This window comes from Gorilla gorilla, chromosome 9 (assembly GCF_029281585.2).
Source record: "Gorilla gorilla gorilla isolate KB3781 chromosome 9, NHGRI_mGorGor1-v2.1_pri, whole genome shotgun sequence".
In the NCBI taxonomy this organism is placed as follows: domain Eukaryota; kingdom Metazoa; phylum Chordata; class Mammalia; order Primates; family Hominidae; genus Gorilla; species Gorilla gorilla.
The window spans coordinates 39,926,744-39,943,713 of record NC_073233.2 but is presented as its reverse complement, the minus strand read 5'-3'; the positions used below and the strand labels follow the sequence as shown (position 1 = coordinate 39,943,713).

At 44.5% G+C, this 16,970-nt stretch overlaps 1 protein-coding gene across 4 annotated transcripts in view; it reads right to left on the bottom strand.

Annotated features, from left to right (window-relative positions):
• The window catches only part of KIAA1549L (KIAA1549 like), a 294,948-nt gene that overhangs the window by 86,700 nt on the left and 191,278 nt on the right, over positions 1-16,970 (bottom strand). For all 4 annotated transcript variants that reach the window (XM_019037520.4, XM_055356549.2, XM_019037521.4 and 1 more), the window contains exons 9-10: positions 15,082-15,233; positions 8,435-8,606 (exon numbers count right to left, since the gene is read on the bottom strand). In XM_019037520.4, coding sequence (XP_018893065.4) covers positions 8,435-8,606; positions 15,082-15,233 — 324 coding nt within the window. The remainder of the gene's footprint in view (positions 1-8,434; positions 8,607-15,081; positions 15,234-16,970) is intronic.

The window sequence follows — 16,970 nt, the reverse complement described above, 5'->3', positions numbered from 1 at the left end:
GCAGGAGGGACATGACAAGCAACACTGGGAAGAGGAAAGCAACCCAGACATAACCCCCCACCCCAGTCCCAAGTCCTGGACAGAAGGACGTGGGAGGTTAAGAGGGTTTGGGGTTAGAAAGCCTCCACCTCCACAGATGTGTGACCTTGGGCAAGTGGCTTAAGCTCCCTGAGTCTCAGTTTCCTCATCTGTAAAATGGGCTGTCACTTTGTAGTGTTTTTGGTGTGGTCTCTAGTAGTTGCTCAGTAAATGCTAGAGTTCACTACTACTGAGAGGAAGAGGAGAAAAAGATGGATCAGTAACAATTTTCCCCAGGGGTGACATCCACAAGTCAAAAGAAAAGTGAAGCTGAGAAATGTGCAGATTAGAAATGTGTGCTGGAATCAAGAGGCAAAAGCCACAGAGAAATGACTCTCAATATTGTAGTGTAGTCACCCTGAGAGTGAGCAACGAGTAAAATGTAACATGAGCAGATGGATCTCCCCCAGAATAGCTGGCTGGGAGCTTGGAAATGCCTCGGTCTAGTCAAAAGACTCAGGCTGTTCTCAGAACCAGAGTAAAGAAGAGCAACCAAAGTGATTGGCAGCAGGAAGAATGTGCTATTAAAACAGTAGGTGTCTCAGGGCGAGGGGGCTGGGATGAATTAACTGGAAAGGGCAACAGGGTGATGGTCATGCTCTGTATTATGATAGAGAGTTGGGTTACACGGGTGTATACATTTGCCAAAGCTCATCATATGATTTACCTGAGACAGGAAAAAGTATTGACAAGTTAAAAGGAGAAGTTCCTTCTCCATGGTAGGTTTGGTCTGTAGTTTAAATTAATATATTGGCAATCTAGTTTATACATCAAACTCTTGTAAGCCTGGTTAGCATGAGTTGGTCCTCCTGATCCTGCTGAACTTGGGGGCTACTAGGCAAAACTGAGGCCCAGACCCTAGAATATGAACACTCCACCAGTAAGTGCCACGTGGTGAGACCTGCCTGAGGAGCCAGCCAGTCTTCCTCTCTGATTTCAACCAAGCCCTGACATCAAGTGGTTCCTCATTAGCCAAGATCTACCTCTCATTTGGCTGCCCTTAGGCTCAGAATACTATTAGTACAGAAGAGCTTCTTCTCCACAGTTTTTATCAATCGATGATTAATCACATTATTAACTTCTGAAAACAGCTCATTAGATAATATGTTTCTGTTGACATTAAACACTTAATTGCTCCTGCTTTTAGTAATTCAGTATTTATATGTGAGTATTCTGCCATTAACATAGAGCTTATAGCTTCTGTGAAAAATATCTGTATGCCTCTTTATCATTATTTTATCCTGATGGAGAAAAATGTACAGTATATCAGTGTATACCCTAAATAAATACATGCTTTTTTTTATTAGCAAGAATGTTCAGCTTTTACCCAGTTTTATTGTTTTAGTGGAGGTGCTTCTTCTTGGTGCAGTATGTAAAATCCCCTCACCTTCATTTACATAAACAGAACAGATTTTATCTTAGACACATTAATAAATTCATTTAACAGTCAAAACAAGAGTAAAGTTAGGTCAACTGAAGTCATCCAAACTCAATGTCGTGTTCATTGGCATAATTACCTAAAAGTACAAAGTCATGCCTAAAGGTGAAAAGGAATGAAGGGTTATTTAAATTCCAAGAATTTCAGTAGAGGACTGATAGGAAAACCCATTTCCTGAGTGCCTACTGTGTGTTAGGCACTGTGATAGGTCCTTAGCCTGCATGCTTTTCTCATCCCCAATATGCTGATGAGGAAACTGAGACCCAGAGAGGTCAAACGTTTCTATGAAAAGTCACTTCTCTGAAATAAACAGTTAAAGTCGGTTCCGAGTTAACACACATGAATAGAAGTGTGTGCTTATGTGCAAGCGTAAACACACACACACACACACACACAATCTGTCAGAAGGAATGAAGTCAAAGAGTTCAAATAATCTAACACAAAATAAATTATTCTCACGTACAGCAAATGTTGAAAGGAGAAGGCATCCATTCAAGTGTTTCCAGTTTGTTTTTGTGGCCGTCACCTATGTCTCAAATATTAGAGCTCATAACTGGGGTGACTGGATGGATGCAGGGGAGAGTCCTCCCAGGGTCCAATGGCTGGCTAGTGCTCAGTCAACGTGGTTCTCCCACCAAACCCTCCTGTGGCTTCTCTTCCCAGTGGGGTCCCAGCCCGTGAGGCCCTAGTGACCACAGCCGCTCTTCTGTGCCTCTGACCTCACAGCTACGACTCTGCTCCCTCAATGACGTCGGTGCTGGGTGTCAGACTGTCTTCTCCCTGCCTGGAACCTGGCCCCCAGATATCTTCAGGGACCCTTGCCTCCCTCCCTTTCTTCAGGTGGTCACTCAAGGGTTACTTCCTCAGTGATTCTCTTCTTGACCCCCCAACAATTTAAAATTGCAACCACTATCTTCTCAACATGCCCTAGCCCTTCCCTGCCCAACTTTTCTCCATAGCACTAATTAGCGTCAAACATGTTACTTATTTATTTAGTTTCTTTGATCTGCCCACCCTAGAACATAAGCTCCACGAGGGCAGGGATTTTTGTCCACTTCATTCACTGCTGTATCTCCAGTGCCCAGAGCAGTGCCCTGCACATAGTAGGTGCTCAATAAATATCTGTTAAAAAAGTGAATGAGCATGAGTCCTCTTTACCAGAGGGTCAGCCTATTTCTTTAAGTGGCTTTTTCTTTTCTTTTCTTTTCTCTTTTTTTTTTTTTTTTTTTGAGGCAGAATCTCACTGTATCCCCCAGGCTGGAGTAATGGCACGATCTAGGCTCACTGCAACCTCTGCTTCCCAGTTTCAAGCCATTCTTGTGCCTCAGCCTCCCAAGTAGCTGGGATTACAGGCACCCACCACCATGCCCAGCTAATTTTTTTATTTTTAGTAGAGACAGGGTTTCTCCGTGTTAGCCAGGCTGGTCTCAAACTCCTGACCTCAGGTGATCCACCCACCTCAGCCTCCCAAAGTGTTGGGATTATAGGTGTGAGCCACTGCGCCCAGCCAAGTGGCATCTTTTCAGATAAATGTCTGGTGGCCATGTAAAGCAAACCACTTCCTGCTCTGGTATGCTTCTCCTTGGGGTGAATTTTCCCTATTCCATCAGCTGGATAACAACTCTGAAGTGCCTCTCACTCCAGACCCTGCAAATGGACCAGATGCAAACCTCTAGCTGCCTTGTCACCCAGAGGTGATGGAGTGAGTCACGTGGGCACTGCATGCTCCAGTCTTGGCCCTAGAATTAGTGATTTAGAAGGCTCTGGAACACACAGAATGCAGAAACTCTCCCTTCAGAGAGACAAAGTATTCAACACTGTGACTCTCTATTCAAAGTCCTGACCTCAGATGAACATTGTAGGCTGATCTTGAAACTACTGGGAGAAAATGGGATTTTAAAGATCTCTGCCCTCTTCTCCTTCATTGGCCTTATCTTCGTCCTCATCAGCTCCTGGGGTGGACATATTTCCCAGAGGACATCCTCTTGCTTTCCTCTTCCATCCACTAGCTACATTCCTTCACCAGGCACTCATATTTTCCCCAGGATTTTAATTCTAATCTCTATCTACAGAATCCTCAAGTCTATAGTGTTAACTTGATTCTCTCTCCAGAGGTCTAGGCTTGAATTCCCAACACCTTTCTTAACCTTCATAGGATATCCTATCACACCCTTGATATCCCATCAGTGTCCCCAGTCCTGGGGCACCTGTTAAGCACATAGTAAGTGGCAGCTGAATCTCCTTTATCCGTGAGGCTGGAGGACTACAGGAGAGAAATGAAGAAGAAAGGAGATTTGAAGGTTGAGAAGAACCCATATAATACAGAGAAGAGGGTGCAACTAATGAAGATGGAAAGGGGACTGGAGAGGAGAGGCATTGTTAGAAGGCAGAAGGTAATTTATTGTTTGAGCTGTGTGGAGTTTAAGGGGATGATGACACATATCACAGGGATGCCCGTGGGATATTGTCGGGTGTTGCTGGGATACCGACGGAGAGATTCAGCTGCCACTTACTATGTGCTTAACAGGTGCCCCAGGACTGCACCAAGCCCTTTACAGGCAACAATTATCTCTTTTAATCTCCTATGTAGCTCTCTTAGGGAGGTGTTTTTATATTACCATTTTACACGTGGGGAAAATGAAGGTCAGAGAGGCTAATTAACTTGACTCCAAGCTCCATAACTAGAAAGTGGAAGAGCAGGGGCTGGGCCTGGGTTACCTTATTTCAAAGGCTCTTCTCTCAAGTGCTATGGTGTCTCCTAACCACATGCCTCTCTCGGCACCTAGCAGAGGCATGTGGTGAAGGGTGGTTCCTTTGCCTTCACAAGAATAGAACCAGGAAGGAACTGGAGCTAGATCTTCCAAGATGAATGAGATGCGGCACTTGCTTTCAAAGAGCTCATGAGGGAGACAGACAGACAACAACTGTTATGGCCCAATGTGAGGAGGGCAATGGGAGCTCCTGGAACCAAGGGAGACAGAGGGCTGTGCCTCAGGGGCCAAGGAAGGCTTCAAGGAAGAGGGAACATGCAGGATGAAAACCTCTGCGTGGCTTTAGATATGAAGGAGAGAGACGCAGGCTACATGGCTGGAAAAGCAGCCTGAGACCAAGCTGTGCAGTCCTGAAGGCTTGCTGGGTGCACCTGCTGTGAAGACAGGAGTTTGGATTTTATTCTGTGAATGATGGGAGCCAGCAAGTATTTTTCTAAAATGGAGTCAATGTAAGATCAGAATCTATGTTTTATTACAATGACTCTAATTACAACGTGGAAGGCACATTAACAGGAGGTTGAGTCACTTTGGAAGCTACTGCCATGGTCCAAGTGGGAGAGAATGATGGGATGGAGAAAAGAAAATGGATTTGTGAGTGACTGTGGAAGGGAACTGAGAGGACTGAGTGGATTTGAAGGAGACAAAGGAGTGAGGCTGGAAGGGTCAGAGGGTGGCAGCCTTGGAGCCTGGCCAAACAGAGTTTGAATCTCGACTCTCTTGAGTGACAGCTGAGCCTCCGGGGCCATCCCTCACCTCCCAGACTCTCACTCCCAAAAGCCTCCATGAGTCTAACCTGATAGGATCTCTCTCTCCTGTGCTAGCCCCTGACCCCGTCCACTGCTCCCCATCAACTGCCACCAGCAAAGTCCCTTAGCCTCACCCGGTCCTCCTGACACTCCATTCACAGCTGTTCACCATGAAGCCAGCTCTCCTTTTCATGCCCGTCCCAAGTACCTCAAGGCCTGGGGTGGCCTTGAGGAGTGAAGGAAGCGAGTCTTGGCTAAAAACGTCATTTTGAGAATAAGACTACAGACAGTGACCATCATAGAACTGTCATGGAACTGACAGGCCAAAGTGGCAGATGGCCGGAACAGAAGTGTTAGAGAGGAAGAGATACTGAGCCAGGTGCATAAATCTCCAGTGAGTGATGGGGGCCTCTTGGGGTCCTGAGGTGACTGCAGCGAGGAAGGGGAGCTTCAAAGGACCTGGGATTGAAAAAGAGAAGAAGTGGTGTGGACACAGCCATGAGGATTAAGGAGAAGCGGAGCCCTGTCAATCTTCCGGCACTTTTTGGGCAGTTTGCTCTGCCATTCTCAGTGTGTATTACCACACACCCCAGCTGAAATCCACCCCAAACACCTCGATTTCAGCTGCCGACTTCATTTCATTATACCCAAGAGAGCAGAAACAATCGGAGACAGCGTCCGCAAGCTTCCATCACCATGTGTCCCCCGTACTCCGCTTTCTCCTCATTAGAAAGGACCAGCTGTCCCTGCGGACCCCTTCACCCGTGCACCAGATCCCATTGCCTCATTCATTGACAGATTTTGCACCTACAATTCCTGCCTCTCTCTTCTGCATTGTCAGCTTCTCCCTCTCCATGACAGCATCCTCTCAATATTCAAACACACACCAATTCAAGCTTTCTAGCTTTTGTTTGGGTTCTCAATGCCTGGAACGCCATACAGCCCCTCCAGCAACTGCCCCAGAAGATTTCCTCCCTTTTGCTGTCACTGCTTCCCCACACCTTGTTCTTCTTCTCAGCTCATTTGGTTGCAAAACCACTCCTGCTAAGGTCACAACCTCCAGTCCCCTTAATCTCTACCCTGTCATGCCCTTCCTCTTGGGAATATAAATCGACACGTAGCTCTCTCCCTCCCGTGAAATCTGCTGTCCTTGCTTGCATTCTGAACCCCACACTCTCCTCCCATCTCCCTGGCTGCTCCTGGTCAGTGTCCTCTACTCGCTCTCACTCTTCCCATATGTGGATTCCCCAGGGCTCAGTTTCTCCCTTTTTTCTCTAGCTAAACCCACCTGGTTATTCTCACCTATTCCCTTAGCTCTAAATGTCACCTATATGTTGATGATTCCTGAGTTTATGTCTTCTGAGATCCACATGGATGTCTAGTAGACATCTCACACCTAACACGTCTACAACCAAACTCCCAGTTCCATCTCCCCTGTTCCCATCCCAACCCCACTTATCCTCTTTGACCTGCACCTTCTGCATCTCAACAAATGGCACCACAACCAATGCTCAAGCCAGCACCTAGGAGTCATCCTTGATTCCTCTGAGCCCCGCTTCCTTCCCTGGCTACACACAGAATCATTATCTTGCACCATTGACTCTGTCCCCTGAAATATCCCAAATCTGTTCACTTCTCTGAATGTCCACTTTTAGTACCTTCAGCTCTCGCCTGGACACCTGCAGTGGTTTTCACTCCTGTCCTCTATGATTTATTCCTCACCTGGAGAGAGGGAGAAAGAGCTGAGAACAGAAAACTCTGGAGTCCACATAAAGAGGATGCGGCAAAACAGATGAAGCAAGCTGTCGAGCAGATGAGGACGGAGCCCGCAGGGAGGGAAGGGGAGAGGTGCAAAGGAAAAGAATCTTCATTAAAAATGTCACTTTGAAAAACAAGATTGCAGAGAGTGACCATCGTCATTCCTAGACAAAGTTGTGTCTGTGAGGATATGCCGGCCGAGCAAGACAATACAAGGTCTGGACCATCATCCTGGAAGCAAAAGTCAACTGGATAAAGACAAGAGCTGAGCAGGAGAGGAAGACCATGAGCCAGGTGTCAGGGACTTGGGCAACACGGACATGAGCTAGGAAAGCAAACCCACAGGAGATGACCTTTCCTGCCTTCCATGCTCAGTATGCTGCCAAATACTAAAATTTCTACCACCTAATCTCTCACCTTCATACCCTTTCCCCTTCCCCCACTCTCTTTATAGCTTTTGTTTGGGTTCCCAATGCCTGGGATGCCACAGAGCCTCCTCACCAGTCCTGCCACTTCCTGTCTGCTCCCATCCTAGACACTGCTGACCAATTAAGCTTCCTAAAAATGGGCAGTTCCAATGATATTACTCCTTAGCTCAGAAATCTTCATCAGCACCCCACAGCTGATCAGAGTGTGTACTATCTCCTTCCCTGTCATTCAAGGCCTTAGTCTCCGGATCAATACACCTTTCCAATTCCCTTAACTCCTCCATGGGTGTCAGCATCCCAGGCAATCTGAACTCATTTTTCAAGCACACTTGGTACTTTTCACCTCCATTCTTTCACTCATGCTGCCCTCTCTTTCTGGAATACACACACCTTCTTCTCCCCCTGCTGAAATCTTCACGTGTCATATAGTTAAGAACACAGGTTCAAAGTCAGACAGATCTAGATTAATATCCCGGCCACCTAAGCACTTGTTCTGTGATGCCGAGCAGGTTATTTCATTTTTCTGAGCCTCAGTTTCCTTTCCTGTGGTTTAGATCTGAGTAAATAAACACTGCCCCAATGAGAACAGAAAGTGAGAAAATCTAGGTGAAGTAACTCGCATAGCAGCTGCCACAAGGGAGGGTGTTCAAAGAGACAGTTATTATTTTTAACATCCTTCCTCTGCTCACTCTTTCCAGATGCCCCTTCGAAGCAAACCCTCCCTCTGCTGACCCCCTAACACACACTGCCTTTCACAGCACTTTCCTATGTTGTGTGCCACTGCACCTGCATTAAGTTTCCCTGCTCCTTAAGGGCAGAAGCCAGGTCTCGCCCACTTCCATACATCCTCCAGCACTAAGCGACTTCATGTAGAACTTTATAAATGTTTGTTGAATCAAATTATCTTTAATTCCCCTGGCATACAAAAATAATCTCAGCTATAGTGATTTTCATAGCTGTTCACTAGATTATGCTGAGGAAGAAGGGTGGGTAGGACTTGGGGGCAAAGTAATATCATTACCATCCTTCCAGTATCTAAAACATATCCCTTATTGCTTGAAACAACACAGAAACATAGCTGATTGATTTAAGAACCTTCCAGAATACAAATATGTTTAGCTCTGAGACCATTAACATGATTTTGGGGAATCATTTTGATTTTCAGGAAACATTTAATGGCATTAAAAAGACTGAATAAAAAGACCATCCCCTTACGGTCAGCTTGCAGAAGGACAACGTGATGCAGGGTCAAGGCCATCCTTTGGGAATCAATGGTGCTCAGGATCTTGGCAGCTGCGGTCCCCAACAAAGGCTTCCCGTTGTACAGGGTATAGTAAGTCAGCTCCGCTGGGTCCTTCGGGCCTGGGACACGCTGCATCTTCACCATCTTTGGGAAAAAGAGAGGCCGAGTGTTTGCAGGGCATTTTGCATGGACCCTGCAATCACCCAGGTGATCAGCAGATGTTCCTCTCCTGACTGCTGAAGATTTCTGCGGCTAGACGCCAACCTTTGCATGCCTCCCTATATCCAGCCTCTCAAGAAGCCTGCTCTCACTGGAGCAGGAGACTGGGAGGAGAAAAAAGGTTTGAAAAATACGAACATCTGGAAAGAACAGTTTGCGGTTGGAGAAGAAAACACAGGATAGTGATGTCTCCCAGCATCCACAGAACTCTGGCCTCATTTGAAAATAGGCCTCTGCATTTAATTCAGGGCATGTTAGGTTATTCTCAAACACGACTGTTAAATTCAAATGTCTGTAATTGCCAGAGAGGGAGAAAAATTAACTTATATGTCTGCAATTCAAAAGATCTCTGATAAAAACACTACTTGGAAACCCAATGTTCTTTTTCTAAAATAACGGTTTTGCTTTTTTTTTTTTTTTTACCTAAAAGTTATACATATTCACTATAGGAAAATTTGAAAATATGGAAAAACATCAAAAAATAAAATAAAAACAATCTGTAATCCTTCTATCACAAGCTAATTACTGTTGCCATTATAGAGTATTTGCTTCCATTCTTCGTTTTTGCCCACCCAACCCTTTTCCTTATTAGTTTACAAAATTATTTGTCATAGTCTATATACAATATTTTGCAATTTTTACTTGCATCATTAAAGGACCTTAAATATAACAAAAGCATAAACGTTTATTTTTACATGGCATTCTGATGCATACCTCATAAACTTATTTAAACAATCCTTTATTAAGCATTTAGACTGTTACTAATTTTTTACTACTGCAATTAACAATTGATAATCATAAATACTAAAACTTAAGTTTTAATACCTACATAGTGTTCTACAGTATGCATGCCTGGTAAATCAAACTAACCCTTGATTATCGAACATTTGGTTATCAACTTTTTGCAGTTATAATGAACAAATCATAAATAGTATAGTATTTTCCAAAGTTTATATTACAGATTATGAGTTTCACAGGATATTAAAATACATTACAAAAATGTTTATAGCAACATTGTTTATGACAGTAAAAAGACTAAAAATTCAAAAGTTGTTAATAATTGGTTGGATAATGAGCTATTGCATACTCACATGCTGACATACTACAGTGTAGTGGTGAAAATGAATGAACTATGGCTACCTGTATCATTATGGATGAATACAAAAGCCTGATGTTGAGCAAAAGGAACAAATCACAAAATATAAAGTTAAAAAGTTAAGCAAAACTACATAATATACTATTTAGAGATTCAGGCGTGGATGGTAAAATCTATACAAAAAATATGGGAATGATTTAATACAAAATTCAGATTCACTCTAAACTCTGACGAGGGAAGAAGGGAGTACAATCAGAGAAGACATATAAAAGGCTATTGGGATAAGGTAAGGGTAATGTTCTTACCCTTCAGGTTGTGGATTCTTTTTATTAGTGTCCTTTAAACTCTGCATCTTTCTTATACTGTTTTGTGTATATGCTATACATAACAATTAAAAAAGATATTATTACAACCCAATAGAAAATGGGCAAAAGAGCTGATCAGACACTTCACAAAGGAAGATGTCTGAATAACCAATTAGCACATAAAAATGCTCAATGGGGAAATTCAAATTGAAACCACAAGAGACCACTCTATACCCACCAGAATGGCTAAAGTAAGAACTGACAACACCAAGTGTTGATGAGGAAGTGAAGCAACTGGAACACCTGTCTGTTTGGTGGGAGTGCAAATGGTGCAACCACTTTGAAGAAAGGTCTGGCAGTTTCCTATAGAACTAATGTACACCAACCCTATGAACCAGCAATTCCAGCCTATATACCTAAGATGAGTGAAAGCCATGTGGTCACCAAAGGACTTGTGGAAGAATGTTCACAGCAGCCTTGCTTAATAGCTACAAACTGGAAAAGCCCAGGTGTACATCAACAGAAGAATGGATAAACAAACTGTAGTATATTCATACAAGAGAATATTATTCAGCAAAAAAAAATTGAATAAACTACTGAATAACACAACAACATGGATGAATGTCAAAACAATATACTGTGTCAAAAAAGCTTTATACAAAAGAGTATGCACTGTAGGATTCCATTTATATGAAATGCTAGAATGCCAAAATTAATCTATGATTTAGAAGTATATGAAAATATATGTTAAGAAAACCTTATGGAAGTGTTTGGAAATGATATATGTAATCAAATATAAAATAGTAACAGTATAATGTCAATTGTAGAACCTAGATAGTGATATGGGTGTTGACTATAATTTTATCAACTTTTCTACAAGTTTGAAAATGTTGGCCAGGCACAGTGGCTCATGTCTGTAATCCCAGCACTTTCAGAGGCCAAGGTGGGTGGATCACTTGACGTCAGGAGTTCGAGACCACCCTGACTAACATAGCAAAACCCCATCTCTACTAAAAATACAAAAATTAGCTGGGTGTGGTGGCACACACCTGTACTCCCAGCTACTCAGGAGGCTGAGGCAGGAGAATTGCTTGAACCTGGGAGGCGGAGGTTGCAGTGAGCTGAGCTCACACCACTGCACTCCAGCCTGGGTGACAGAGCGAGACTTTATCTCAAAAAAAAAAAAAGTTCATAATAAAATGTTGGGACTATATAGATATTACTTAAAAACAAGGGCTTTTTGACGTTTAAACTTGGAAACCAGTATGTTGAAGAAAATTAAGGAGATGTCTTTACTTCAGGTCTTTTCAGAGCTTTGGTATGCAAATAGGCTTTGGGACTCTTCAAGAAGGGGCTTTAGGATGCAGCCTTGCCCAAACCGATTTGGCCAGAGAGCCCCTTTTCAAAAGAACACTTGATAAGATCATGATATAGTATGAATACATGTCCTCTCCAAATCTCATGTTGAATTGTGTAATCCCAGTGTTGGAGGTGGGTCCCGGTGGGAGGTATTTGGGTCATGGAGGCAGCTCCCTCATGGCTTGGTGCTGTCCTCACAGTAGTGAATGAGTTCTTGTGAGATCTGGTTGTTTAATGTGCGTGGAGCCTCCCCCCACCCTCTTTCTTGCTTCTACTCCTGCCATGTGAGACCTGCTCCCCCTTCATCTTCTGCCATGCTTGAAGCTTCCTTAGGCCTTTCCAGAAGCAGATGCTAACACTATGCTTCCTGTACAGCCTGCAGAACCATGAGCCAGTTAAACCTCTTTTCTTATAAAGTACTCAGTCTCAGATATTTCTTTATAGCAATGCAAGAACGGCCTAATCACTTTCTAGACACTCTCTGGAAAACACTATCCTCACTCTTTTGTCTTTGTGTTCACCTGTGTGTCCTTGTCCTCAAGATGAACTTCTTTTCTTTTCTCTTTTGAGACAGTCTCGCTCTGTCACCACAGAGTCTCGCTGTGTCACCAGGCTGGAGTGCAGGGGTGCGATCTCGGCTAACTGCAACCTCCACCTCCTGGGTTCAAGCAATTCTCCTGCTTCAGCCTCCCGAGTAGCTGGGAGTACAGGCGTGCACCACCATGCCCAGCTAATTTTTGTATTTTTAGTAGAGACAGAGTTTCACCATGTTAGCCAGAATGGTCTCCATCTCTTGACCTTGTGATCCACCTGCCTTGGCCTCCCAAAGCGCTGGGATTACAGGCGTGAGCCACTGTGCCTGGTCGAGATGAATTTCTAGGAGTCAGTTTGTGATCATCTAAGAGTTTCTTGTCTAAATTCCTCAATTTCCCTCCAGAAAAATCATACCCAGTTGCTCTGTTTGAAAGTGCCCTTTTCGCTCCACACTCATCAATACTGGATCGTAGTATTTTACTAATCTTTGGAAGGTGAAAATGGCATCTTGTGGTGGTTAAAACTTGCCTTACTTCGATTACAAATTAAGGCAAATATTTAAAAATTTTTAGTGGTCACATATTTTCTCTTAGGCCTCAATTTTTCAAATATGTCAACTAGAGAAATATCTTTAGATTCTAGACAGTTAAATCTCCATATTCATGAAGGTAGCTCATCTTTTAAAATGATCTAAGCCTAGAAGAAAGGCCTCAGGGTAGAAGGATATTGTAACCCACGTAGAGTGAATTTTTGGGGGGAAACTGGGGCATGTTATTCCTTTCCCTAGTGGGAAAGGAGGTGGGGAAAGTGTTAGTAGAATCTGGTAGAAGTTGAATGACCATTCAAATATCTAATAGTTTCTCTCAGTTTCAACTTAATAGCAAATTCCTCCTGCCAAGATTTCTTTAAGGGTATGGTACAAGGTGATCTACACCCTCTGTAAATCAGGGATTTGCAGAAATAAACCCCCACCTGCTTCCCTCAGACTTTCCAGGCAGCTAAAGGGGCCAAGTGCACTGAGCTCTTAGAAGAAATGAGAGAAGGCTAGACGTGGTGGCTCACACCTGTAATCCCAGCACTTTGGGAGGCTGAGGTGGGTGGATCATGAGGTCAGGAGTTTGAGACCAGCCTGAACAACATGGTGAAATCCCGTCTCTACTAAAAATACAAAAATTAGCTGGGCATGGCGGCGCGCACCTGTAATCCCAGCTATTCGGGAGGCTGAGGCAGGAGAATCGCTTGGACCCGGGAGGCGGAGGTTGCAGTGTGCCAATATTGTGCCACTGCACTCCAGCCTGGATGACAGAGCGAGACTCCGTCTCAAAAAAAAAAAAAAAAAAAAGAGAGAGAGAGAGAAAGAACACCTCTCTGGGCCCTTTGGCATGCAAAATGTGTTAGGTTTCTTAGGTTTACAAATAACACCAGGGTTGTAGGGTGGCCCCTTCTCCCCCTTTGGCTGATGCAAATCCCAGTTCCATTATCTGAGCACCAGTGACTTTCTTCCTGTCATTTGGGAGAGTGGAAATTATAGAGCTCACATGGAACCTACAAAGGAGAAATCACAAACCTGACATGCAAGCTTAACCACCGCTTTACCTCGTGGTAAGGTCATCTCAGACCACAAAGACTTTTAGAACCAAAGCAACATCCAATAGGACAAAGGGCCAAATTCACCAACCCTGATGGAGTCTCCATCAGGGGCATGACGATGACTCATGAGGGGAAGTGTGTTCATTAAGATGGGTTGTCTATACTTTCAAGATTGCCTGGAGACAGGATTTGCACACAGACTATGCTAATGGCTGCAATTTCCCTTAAAATGCTTACTCATAGACAGTGTGATACTATGCATGTGTGCTATGGTTCAGTTACACCCGAGATGTGGTCAATCATCAATCAGGGGTTCACATGCCAGGGGTAGTCTGCTCAATTCCAGGTAGGAAGTCCCCACTCCAGAGGCAGCTACCAGGAGTGCTTCTCTAATTTGACATCATGCTCAACAGAGCTTTGTTAATTAGCACAACAAATGTTAGACATGAGTTCTCAGTGGTGACAGTGCAATTCAAGATAAGCAGACTTGGCTAGAATATACCAGAGAGGCTCCCATTCTTGCAGGAACTGGCTAAAGTTTCTAGAAAGGTTTAGAATCTCTACTCCTGGGGATGGCTACTGCCTTGATTGGGTGCCCTCAGAAGTAGACCCTGAGAAGAGCTGAGTGCTTCTAGTTTATCTGAGAGGTGCAACGAACTGGCAGGAGGGAGAGGAGGTAATACAAGAATGGGAAGGAGCCTACAAGGGATGCCTTATTAAGCCAGTTACTGCAGTCAATGACTAAAGCTTAGTTCTGTGGGAAAGCTCTGAAAATGATCTAAAACATACATTTCAGAATTCTCCCAGCCAAGAGAACCAGGGTATTTATAATACTGGTAATTCTCAGGCACTTCCAACCAGCATGGCATGGGCAAAGCAGGTTTTGACATCTCAAAAGTAGCCCTCTGAAAAAGATTCAGAGGCTGGCTGTTGGAACTCCAACTGGAATGCACAAAAATGGTAAGGGGATGTGGGCTGGATACAGCTAGTGTCTGCTACATTCCTCCAGCCTAAATCTCTACATGGCCAGGTGTCCACTATAAGCTTGGAGGGTTCTGTTTGTTGAAACTGACTACATACAGGTAACCAAATCCTGTCTCTGGAATAATGGTGCATCTGCTATTCAGAGGAATGGAGGTGAGAGGGTCTAAAAGGACAGAGAGCTGGGACTTCACTGAGCTTACTGAACAAGCTGATGATGAGTCTGTCCTTGCTTACCAAGAATTTTTTGTTTCAAAAATATCTGCATGAGTACAGATTTTGTACCGAGACTTCCTTGTGTTATAACCTAGTTAGTGACAATGTCGGAAGAGCAGCAAACTCTCACCCTCCTTCATGTTTTTGATGGTTATGACCATCAGTTCCCAAAACCTAAGAGCAGCCTTGATAAAATGGCTTAGTCAGTTGGCAGCATGGAGGCTCCTCTGAGCACACTGACTTATTTAGTCTCAGGAAGCACATCCGCCCTCTCTACCCCCAGTTATTAGAAAACCCCAGTGGCTCTGTATACACCTACCTGCACAGTGTAGCTTCCCAGGGTGGTGGCCCGTTTAAACCGCCGGCCTTGTTGCTGGGACATCATGAATAGCTGGGCCAGGCGCTGCTCCATGACCCGGGCAAAGCTCTGGTTGTGCAGGCCCACCAGCGAATTGTCCACACCCTGCAGCACTGTGGATGCAGAAGGCAGAGGAGAGGCTCAGAAGGCAGACTTTCTGCTGATTCAGTAAGCACAAGCACCACTGACCCTGCACAGGCCACCAAGGGCCACTGTGTCCTACCTCATGTTAGGGCTTGGCCAACCTTACCTCACTTCACCTTCGTGACAGCCCTATGACAATCATTATCCACGTTATAGATGCTGAAAAGATTAAGTGACTTGTCTGAGGTCACGCAGCTAGCAACCAGCAGAGTCAGGGTCCAAACCCAAGCCAGACTGTGTAACTCCAGAGCCTGGGCTCTTTGCTCTGTGAACTGTGACATTGCTAATGCTGCCGTATTTAACTCAGACTTCACCTAAGATGATGATCTGTGTTGCTAAAAGTCCACATGGGAACACAGCACAGCTGTAGGTATGGCTAACGGGTATTTTTGCTGGTTTCCACTCAAGGTCTGGCTCAGGGCTATTCCTATTTTATTTTGCCTTGTCCACAGCTTGAGCTCCATCCTGCAACTCAATCCCTTATATCTGGGCAGACTACCCTGTTCAGTGTCCTCATCTCTTCCTCCTCTGTGGAGTCCTTTGAATGCCCACCCTAAAGCTACCCAAACCCCTCAGATGCTCTCTCATTCAAGAAGAGGATGGCTGAATGGAAAGAGTGAGCTATCTCTTATGGCACTTGTCAGTTCAGGGACCTCAGGCAGGGCACTGGCCCTCTCTGAGTCCAAGTCCTTCTCTGTAAAAAGGCAATAAGAAAGTGTACATCACAGCCAACATAAGCCCAGTGAGCTCTAGGGTTTAAATGAGACAGGATATATAAAGCAGCTTAGAACACTGCCTGCTGTGAGGAAGGTAAAGGGAACACCCTTCTTCCCCATCCTTTTTCCACTGCTAGCCTTCATCTATAGCCAGGGCATCTGCAGTCAACAGGTAAGGCATGAATGATGGTTTCAGCCATGGCCAGTGCAGGGAGGAGGGTTTTCAGGACCACCAGGGCTGTTCTAGGACTGCTGTGTTCACTTACTATCAGGGCAACTCCCTTTTTCTGTCTACCCCCAAAGTCCAGTCCTTGTTCCACATCCCTTGGGAAACATTCTTCACCCCAAACACACAAAGGCTGCCTTCAAACACGGTCATGTTTAAAATTAAAAATGTGAAAAACAAATCTCATTTTCTTAAAGAGACCAAAACCTGAAAGGGCTGGGAAGATAAGATTTTCCATTATTAATAGAGTTTGTTCTACCAGAGCCCATCCAAGGATCATCGATATCATCCACCTACCAGGATATGGAAATAGCTTGGATGTGAAGAATGCATTGCAGTTATGGCATCCAGTACAACAGGGGGCTACCAGCAGCCAACGCTAATCATCACATTCCATACAAGCCCAGATAACCGGCGACAATAGATACAGAGAATGATGTTTAAATAGATCAAGCGAGAAAGAAAACCCACAGCTAGGTCTCTGAAATTACTTCTTTGAAGCCATAAATGCCAAATAATCCCCCTGGAGGGTATAAAAGCAGCTCTCTTTCTAGGGCCCTTGTGAGACACTCCCAGCTCACGCATCAGCCTAATTCCCGCAAATTCATAAAACAAACAGTTGTGCTGTTCCCACTGTGTCAGGTTCCAGAGGACCCCTGGAATCCCTCATGACACAGCTATCAGATCATGGAAGGGCTGGCCCACCTCTTGTCCCCAGACAGAAAAGCCCATGTACTTGCCGGTTCAAAGACGGCCCCTCTAGC